Raw genomic sequence first — 10237 nt, forward strand, 5'->3', positions numbered from 1 at the left:
TATTCCTAACAAAATAAAGCATTTGCCTTACTATCCCAAACTAACTTTTAAATTCTGTTAAGCAATACCATTCACCATCTAATCTATTACAAAGAATGAAACCAAGTTTCACAAAGTGCCCTTAATGTGCAAACAATTAACCATATTTATTTTGCATTTTTCTGATACAAAAGGTACATAATTCCTATTTGTACTCTAGAGATTTCCCACATTATGAAAACAATTTTTTTTTCAGAGAGATTTTTGCTATAAGGCACATGCACTAACCAGAGAGACAGAGAGAAACAGAGAGAAATCAACCATAGGGTGGATGGCCACCCCACAATCCCTTCTGCCCCATTATCCTCTCAGAATTCTGGGCATGCACGCATGTGCATTCAGTATGAGTTTTAAGCCTCCAAGTCCAGGACTCAAACAGCACTTGACTACATGGGAATCCAGTGATATAACCATTACACCATCTGCTGGTCCCCGAAAACGAAAGTTTTTCATAATTCACTAGGTGGCATAAACTGACTAACCTGAATTGACACAACATGAGGCATCTTTATTTTCCCATACAGTGCACTACTCAGCTCTATTTGGTTGGTGAGTTGTATTTATAAGCAAAAAACAACCAAAAAAAGCATACTTTAAAGAAAGGTTTTCTGACACAAGCAAACAGATGAAAGATACTGTAGGACTTTCCCTATGAATGATCGCTCTCTCTTCACTCCACGTAATCAAGATAAAACAGGCAAGTGATCAGAAAATTTAAGTTTCAATAATGTACTTACACATTTCGGCAAGATATGGGTTTGAGAAAACCAACTTCATTTCCAGTAAAATGTGTTTCGTTGCCACTTAAATCCTTACAGGTTATGTTGGGTGCTGAGAAACATGAAACTGAAGGCAGAAAAAGTCAAGAAAACATGGCGTTTTTTGGTAGACAGTATATTTGTTTTTTCTAAGACTACCTAAGCATACAAGAAAATACAATGTTATAACAAACTTCATCCCAATATAACATCTGACTTAAGGCTTTAATGTAAATAAGAAGAGCTATATTATATATGTATTTACAATCTAAGTAAAAATACTGAGACCTCAGTGTTTTTTATTATGAGAAAAAGATAGTATTTTCTGTCAGTTTACAATTATCTGAAGACTTCCAATAAATCATTGTCTTTTTTCTTTCAGGCCAGAATGCACTAAGAAAGTAAACCAACAGAAAAAAACCTGTAATGGCTTCTGGCCTATTTGTTGGGTATTGATAGTTCAAATGATACTATCCCATCCCATAAATGTTACTTATTTATATAATGCATTTAAGTTTCTAAAATACAGTGGTAATTAACATAAAATGGCACAGATTCAATACAATTAGAACTATTTAAATAAAATGAAAGAGAGGGAAAGTGAAGAAATAAACGTAGTAGGAAATGAGGCTAAGAGAAGACACTAGAAATGAACCACAAATTTGGCTCAAGAGATTCCTGGTAGTTAAGGTAAAAAGCTTTATATAGCTATTGTGATATAAATAATTTTTTTTTTCAATGGGGCACACTGCACAGAAACTGAGAAAGACAGTAAGCAAGCAAGCACCCTCAGGGGGGATGACTATGCCACAATCCCTTCTCCATTCTCCTCTCAAGATATTGAGCATGTACATGTGCCTGGCCTGTTTTGTCAAGCCACCAGGTCCAGTACTCAAACCACAGTTAGCCATGTGGATCCAGCTGCCTTAACCACCACATCACATTTAATAATGATTACATTTATCCTTATAAAAAGAAAAACCTGTTAAGGAAGCCGAACTGGTTTTTTTTAATCCCTTTTCTTTTTTTCCCCTTATAAACAAGAAAATTGAGGTTCCAAGAAATTAAATGAATTGACCAAAGTCTCATAAACAGGTAATATTCAGTAAGTCCTAGACTAACATTCATTACTTTTAATCAATACCTTTTCCATTATACTATGACAATTCCATGTTAACACTTACTTCAGCAATAAAGCCAAAATAAATCAATATGGCAAGAATAAAGAAGCCAGTTACCAATAAATGCTAACTAGTAGATAAAATGAAGCAATATGCTTCCAGCCTAAGAACGATTTAATCTGCAGTTTTCTTTTCTTTCTAGTTTTTTGCTATAAGGTGTGTGTGCTCCCCCAAGAGACAGAGAGAGAGGGAAAGTGAGAAATCATTGCCCAGGGGGATATGGCCATGCAGCAATCCCTTCTCCTCTATTCTCTTTTCGAGATTTTGGGCACACATGCACCTGGTCTGTTTTTCAAACTGCCAAGAAGTCGACTATGTGGGATACAACACCTTAACTACCACGCCAATTTGCTGGCCCCTAATTTGCAATTTTCTTACAAAAAGATTTGGTTCTGGTCAATGTTTAGGATTTTGATAGCATCAATTCAAGCCAATTAATACACTATATGTATTTCTCAGCCAAAAAAGCAGCACTGATTTTTGAATGCACTAATGATAAACTAGAAATACAAGTTTAATAACAATAAAAAAGACTACCCTAGGAAGTAAGTGGCTTGGAATCCTATTCTAGTTAACACTGTGCCTTTGGACCCTAGTCTTACTCCATACAATGCTGGTTATACTATATAATTAAATGCATCTATCTAGGAATTCAGGTGAAAACAAAAGCTAGAGATTAAGTTAGGTAGAGCAAACCCCATATTCACATTTTCAGTATTAAAATAGCTCTTGGGTCTGGCAGTGGTGCAGTGGTAATGCATCAGTACCTACATGGGAAAGCCCAGGGTTCATGTCCCAGAACCTTTCTGAGTACACTAGTATATATGAACTGGTTGAGACTTGGGGTAGATGCTGTTGAGATCTACTCTGGTCAAATTTAAATAAATAAATAAAATTAATTAATTCATTTAAAAATAATTCTTTAAAAAAATAATGAAATAAAATATACATGAATCAAGAACAAGTAGATGGAGTAAGGGTTATGTCACTGGACTCACACATAGTTGACCACAGTTCAAGTCCTGGACCTGGCGACTTAAAACCTGCCATAGGGAACCAGCAGTTAGCATAATGGCTATGTCGCTGGATTCCCACGTAGTCGACCGCGGTTAGCGTCCCGGACCTGGTGGCTTAAAACTCACGCTGGGTGCGTGTGCGTGCGTGCCCAAGATCCCAAGAGGAGAATGGAAGAGAAGGGATTGTGGCATGACCATTTCCCCCTGGGGGGTGATTTCTTGCTTTCTGTCTCTCTGTCTCTCTCTGTCTGGAGAGCGCACGTGCCCTATAGCGAAAACCTCTCCAAAAAATAATAATAATAAAACCTGCCATGTATGCCTGCATGCTCAAAATCCTAAGAGGAGAATGGAAGAGAGGGTATTGTGGCATGGCCTCCCTCTTGGGGAGTAGATTCTAGCATTTTGTCTGTCTCTCTCTGTCTCTATAGTAAGTGCACACACCCTATAGCAAAAAATGTCTCTTAAAAATGTACATATATACATATATTTACACATGCATATACAATATACATTTATATATATACATAAATATATACATACACACACACACACACACACACACACGAATCAGGGGATCAGGTGGTGACATGGTAGTTAAGATGCTGGACTCCCACATGGCTGACTGCGGTTCAAATCCCAGACCTGACAGACTGAAAATCACACCAGGCCCATATGCATGTGTGCCCAAAATTCCAAGACACACATACACACATACGCACATACACACATACACACATACACACATACACACATACACACACACACACACACACACACACATTGGTTAAGGTGCTGGACTCTCACATGGCTAAACATGGTTTGAATCCTGAACCTGGTGGCTTGCTTTCTCACTTTCCCTCTCTTTTTCTGTCTCTCTCTCTGTGCCCTATAGCAAATTTTAAAATAATAATAAAATTAAATAATTCTTGAAAATACACACACACACACACATTTATAATCAAGAGGTCAGTTATTTGTATGCTACTTTTGAAAAACTGGAAAAGGTTTTTCTGTGTAACAAACATAATGCTCTTCATCTCATTTACAATCTGTTTAAGAATAGTTTTCACTTAAAGATTTTAAAAATCTAATATCAGCTTATTTCCTGTCCAATACATTTAAAAATCAGTATATATTCAATATTTTTTTTTTTCCCCTTCAGAATACTACTAGTCAATTGCTACCATGTACTATGGCAAACAAGTGCACTAAATGGGTTCAGGATACCTTATCTGCCTCACCCTGGGGCCCCTTCAGAAGAAAAGAATAAAAAGAGAGCAATTTATTAATTTTTATCTGGCATTACACATATTTTAAAATAACAGAAGCTTCCCCCATGGCTAAGGATGTTAACCATTACCGAAACATCACTTTAAGAAAATACTGGTGCACATGTAAAATCCTTACCGTACTACTTTCATAGTTAGGGTGCACTTAAGTACATTTTGCAAGTATGTAACATGGGTGATATAGTGCCTCAGTGTACCTTATTGGACTACCAGTCTGATTTCAAGTTCTTTTTCAAGTAGTCAGTAATTACAAAGCCTAACAAAAGAAGCATCTCTGCATAACACAGCTTGGAAAATAAAAAGCAGCAAAAAAGCTACCGGGTTATCGGAAAAGTCATGATGTATTTCTTCTGTTTTTCTATGCGAAAATGCGCCATGACTTTTCTGACAACCCAATATACAAACTGATCCTAAAGATTAAAAAAATATTTTAAAAACGTGTTTATATAATTGGCAGTAAGATTTCCTTCTTTTTTCCCCTAGGAGCACGTGCACTCACCGGGGAGAGAGAGACACAGACAAAGACAGTGAGAGGGAAAGTGAGAAATCGCCCCCCAGGACGGTGGCCAAGCAGCAATCCCTTCTCCTCCATTCTCCTCCCAGGATCCTTAGCATGCACGCACATGAACCCGGTGTGAGTTTCAAATCACTGGGTCTGAGATTCAAACTGCAGTCAGCCAAGTGGGAGTCCAGTGATGCAAACACTACACCATCTGCTGGACCCTATTCCCTTTTTTCAATTAAAAAATAATAATAATAGAGATAAGCTGACTGTACTCATCTTTTTTGAAAGAGAGGGAAAAAAAGAGGAGGAAACTATCCCCCACAGGGTCCTGTCACAATACAATTCCCCTCTTTCTAATTCTCTATACCTTGACACATCCAAGTTCCAGGCATGTTTTTCTTTCCTGTATTTTTTTTTTCCCCTTCAAAGTTTGCTATAGGGTGCATACATTTGCCAGGGAGAGAGACAGAGAAGAATCATCCCCCCAGGGAGGCTGCTATGCTGTAATGTCTTCTCTTCCACATTCCTCTTGGGATTCTGGGCACACATACACAGGTGCCTGGAGTGTTTTTCAAGCCACAGTGCCCAGAACTCAAACCCCAGTGTGGATTCCAGTGTCTTCTTCATAATGCCTACTCATGCAGCAAGGGACCAGCCCGCTTTTTTTAACTTAAACGCTGATAGCCCCTAGCCAGTTCTCCAATTTTTAAGTTGTTCCACAAACTGAATACTACTACTATAACTTTAGAAAGAAACACATTTATTAAGTGCCATTAGTGATAATACATTGCTCAAATGTTTTAAAAAATATTTTTAAAGGAGCCATAAGTGGTATGGTGGTTAAGGGCACTGAACTCCCAGATGGCCAACTGCAGTTCAAGTCCTGGACTTGGTGGCTTGTTTTCTCATTTCCTCTCTCTCTCTCTCTCTCTCTCTCTCTCTCGATCCCTCTCTGATCAAATTAAAATAAATAAAGTTAAATAAAATAATTCTTCTAAAATAATTATTTTTAAAGTCATGTTTTTGGAAGTCTTACCGTGAGCTGTGTAGTTTGTACAGTTAACTGGTTCTTGTGTAGCATCATTTATTTTTGGATCTTTACAAATATATGTTTAAAAAGTTAAGGAAATATGAAACACAAAACATTATTTCTTTAATATCTCATATCATATAATCATGTTGATAAGTCACATGGGAAGAGAGGCTGCCAGCGTGCACAAATCAACACACACACAAACATACTTCTAATACTGCTAAATAAGACCTAAATATTAACTGATTACAGGGAAAGTACATTAACTTAATACACATTAAAGCTCTAGCAGAAGAAGCCATTTAAAAGATCAGATGAGAGATCAGCAGTTAACGTGGTGGCTATGTCACTGGATTCCCATGCAGTCGACCACGGTTCGAGTCCCGGACCCGGTGGCTTGGACTCACGCAGGGCACGTGTACATGCGTGCCCAAGATCCTGAGAGGAGAGTGGAGGAGAAGGGATTTTGGCGTGGCCGTCCCCCTTGGGGGCGTGATTTCTCGCTTTCTGTCTCTCTCTTTCTGGTGAGCGCATGTGCCCTATAGCAAAAAACTCTCAAAAAATAAATAAATAAATAAAAAGATCAGATGAGCTATAAGCACAAAGCAAAAATTAAAATAATATCTCTACCATGGCCGGCAGGTAGTGTGGTATACTGGACTGCCATGTGGCAGTTAGAATCCCAGACCTGGTGACTTGCTCTCTCTGATCAAAATTGAAAAATAATGATAATATATAATTCTTTTTTAAAAATCACTTAAAAATAATATCCTTACGAAATTACTATGAGAGAGCTTCAAGCTAAAAACAATTTCAAGGTATTTAGACTGAGCTAATTTATGGACCCTCCAATGTTACATATACATAATTTCATGTAACACAAATAACCCTGTGAGGTAGCTACTATTATTCCTGCACCACAGAAGTACAAACTGAGGTTCACAGTTTCAGTGGCTTATCCAGTCTTGTAAAGCACATTTCCGGATTCCAAGCCTATGATCATTTCCATCAGGGCTGCAGAGAGGATGACTATTTCCTGTGTGGTCACCTCCAAAGAATTTTAAGTTTTTGAAAACAGGTATAATAATCCTTCTTTTATATCCAGGAGTGGAGGCAGATTCCTGTAGCCCCAGTTACTTAGGAGGTAAAACAGAGGATCATGAGTTTGAGACCAACCTGGGCAACACAGCAAGACCCTGTCTCTTAAAAACAAAACAAATAATCCTTCTCTAATAAATGTTCAAAACATTTAGGAAATGGGAATTCTGTATCCTAAATATTTTGTCTACATTACAACTGGGGAGATGTAGTAGTCACAGGATGTCTCTAGTGATAGCCTGACCCCTGCTTAAGGTTTCCCAATTACTATGGGAAACCTCATCTTTTTTCATTTCTAGAAGGCATGTGCACTTACCAGAGGCAGGGTGGGAAGTATGCCACAATCCCTTTTCCTCCATTTTTCCATTCTGTAGGGATCTGGGACAGGCAGGCATATAAGCCCAGCAATTTTTCAAGTCTCTAACACTAGAATTCCAACTATGGTCAGCCTTGTGAGATCTGGCTCCTTACCCCTCTTAACCACTGGGTTGTGGGAACCCCCTGGAAACCTCATCTTTATGTTAGATATAACTACACATTTTCCTGTTGTTAGTACCTCATAATCATATATACTCAGTCACTTCTCTCTAGGGTTCAACTCTTCATACTGCACAGTTTTCTTAGATGCATCTTGACCATTTTCTCTTTGCTGTTTGTGTGTGTATGACAGAGAGAGACAGAGGCAGAGACGAGGAGAGAGCACATGCGTATGAGAGTACGTGGTTTTTAGACAAGTTTTCAATCAGTTGGAGTCTCTCACCCCAGTGTTCTGAGCAGATGGGACTAAAGGCCCACACTATCACACCTAGCTCTTTGAAGTAGGGTCTCATTATGCTGCCCATGCTGACCATGAGTGGCTCCTTCTGCCTCAGCCTCCCCCTAGGGTAGGCTACAGGGCAGCACCAACACACTCAGCTTTCTTAATTTGGTTGGCCTGTAAAGGAGCCCAGGTCTTTCTATGTGGTCTCAGCCTGCTGAGCAGCAGTGTCCAGTGCCCACTACTACAGCTGCAGCTGGCCCTCACGTCATTGCCAAGAAAAGGTCCGACCAGTTTGGTGATTGTTAAACTCCAAGCAAGTTAGAGCTATTCTATTAAAATCTAATTTAAAATCTAATGGCTGCTTTTCACCAACTCATACGAACACTAAAATAATTTTTTTCACCACAGGGTATGTGCAATCACTGGAGAGAAAGAGAGCAGGAGAGAGAGATCACTCCCATGAAGGCATGGTCATGCTACAAACCCCTCTCCTCCACCTCTCCCTACATTCCAGGCCCTGGTGACCACAGGTCCAGGTCAAACCACCAGGTCCAGGACTTGAACCAAGCAGCCAGTCATGTGGGATCAAGCCACCTTAACCACCATATCTCTGGGTTTTGTTATTATGTTTTCTATTCTACAATAGTTTGTATAAAATAGTATCTGATTTTGTACAAAAGTAGTCATTATAACTTGAATGTAACTATCTCATCTTTTTTTTTTTCATTAATTTTGAAGCTGTGATAATAATGAGATCCATCTCGGCCTCGGTTTCCTTATCTGTAAATAACTAGCTAATACATATAGCCTCCACTACGCCAGGCACTCCTCCAAGTGTCTTACCTAGTAATTCAAATATCACGACAGACCTTGAAGCCACTGCCACCTTGTAAACCATTTTAAGTTGTTAATCACTTTAAGTCACTGCCACATTGTTAACCACATTCTCAATCATGAGAAAAGGGAGTTCTAATAACTTTCCAAGATTAAGAACTGGAGAAGGAATTCGATCCCTGGCAGTCTAGCATTTCAAGGAATATGAGGACGGTAGAAGATACACCTGCAAGTGTACACCGGTTCTGCTGACCCTACACCGGTTTGAAAAAGGTGGATCATATCCGGGGCGCGGATGACTAGGAAAATCCTGAACAAGTCAATCACACAGGGTGGCCTCTGTCCCTCCCATCCCCGCACCCGTCTTCACTCCCAGGCCCCTAGGTCATTAGAGGCCACACGCAGGTCTCTCTTAAATACAGTCCACCCGGTGCTGAGGGTCGCACCCCAAATCTACCTCGCTTCCACAAGGGGGGCTGCCCACAGAGGATATTGTCCCATTTTGAGGTCCTCGCACTTAAGCGTCTCGCCCCCGGTGGCGGCCTCCCAAGGTCCCGTGGTGAATGACATAAACCACAGGACACCGAGGACTTGGACAGCCATGGTTTCTGGAGAAGCCGGCCTGGAAGGCCAGGCGGCCGCCATGTTGGGGACCGGCACTTCCCCCCCGACTTCCGGTTCCGCCTCGGACAAGGCGGGGACGGGAGGCGGGCGAAGGGTAGAGCCTCTTAAAGGGGCCGCACAGCAGCTAGGAGCGGGGCGCATCACTTTGCTGCTTCTCCTTCCAGTGGGCGTGCAGAATCGCCTGGTAGGACTTTAAAATAAAAAGTTCTTGGTCGCTCCTCCGGGGAGGTAGGAAGTGGATTTCTGCAGGAACCCTGGGAGAGAGCTAAAGCTAGTTTTCGAGGGCTGGAAGGGTAAGACTTTGGGGGAAATGAGTCGCCTGCAGTCTCCTGACCCTGCGCTACTTCACCCCGGCACCCTCAGTTCTCTAAAGCTGCCAGCTGCCCAGACCTCTGGAAAAACGCTTTCCATACGCCAACTCCGTTAGTCCTGATAGGACTGGGATTTACGGATAAGGAGCCAGGCTCGAAGATGCTGAAAGTACTCTGGCCTTAGTTGTTACGTTGGAATAAAAGGAATGTTTGCCAAAATTCAGAATCTCTGCTGTTTTACTATTCATGATATAATGGCCCGGTTACCTTAGAGAGGAATTTGCTTGCTGGAGGCTGCCAGGGGCAGAGCCTGACAACCCCTATCACAAAGAAAACATTACACCTTTAAAAAATTAAAAAACCCACAAAACTAAAACTTTAGGGGTAATGGGAAGGTCTTATAACAAAAGGTCAAAGAGTTTTTGACTACAATAAATGAAAATGTTGAGTTTTTTTTTTTCCCCCTTCCCATCTCCTTTCTAAATTTCTATACATTCTAGAAGTTTGTTGTGTGGGGGAACTTTTATAATGATTTTTTTAAACGTATTTTTTTCTCAGCACAAGCTGATTCCTTTTTGTCTGACAGTGTAAACATTTGAATTTGAGTGGAGCTTATTCATCAATATTAACGCTAACTTTGAAGAATTAAGAATGGGGGGGGCGTGGCAACAGGTAGCAGGTGGTTAAGGTGCTGGACCCCATATGGCCAACCCAGGTGTGGGCCCAAGATCCCAGAAGGAGAATGGAGGAGAAGGGATTGCAGCATGACCATCCCCTTGGAGGGAAAGG

The 10237-nt window shown here is 40.5% G+C and overlaps 1 protein-coding gene across 4 annotated transcripts in view; it reads right to left on the reverse strand.

Annotated features, from left to right (window-relative positions):
* The window catches only part of TM2D1 (TM2 domain containing 1), a 32923-nt gene extending 23733 nt beyond the window's left edge, over positions 1–9190 (reverse strand). For all 4 annotated transcript variants that reach the window (XR_334398.3, XR_334397.3, XR_001370319.2 and 1 more), the window contains exons 1-3: positions 9007–9190; positions 5825–5898; positions 777–885 (exon numbers count right to left, since the gene is read on the reverse strand). Coding sequence is in view for 1 of the 4 variants with exons in the window: in XM_006147508.3 (XP_006147570.1) it covers positions 777–885; positions 5825–5898; positions 9007–9158 (335 nt within the window). In the remaining 3 variants the exon portion in view is untranslated. The remainder of the gene's footprint in view (positions 1–776; positions 886–5824; positions 5899–9006) is intronic.
* Positions 9191–10237: the final 1047 nt, after the last annotated feature.

The sequence above is a fragment of the Tupaia chinensis genome, unplaced genomic scaffold, assembly GCF_000334495.1.
Source record: "Tupaia chinensis unplaced genomic scaffold, TupChi_1.0 Scaffold000215_1, whole genome shotgun sequence".
Lineage (NCBI taxonomy): Eukaryota > Metazoa > Chordata > Mammalia > Scandentia > Tupaiidae > Tupaia > Tupaia belangeri.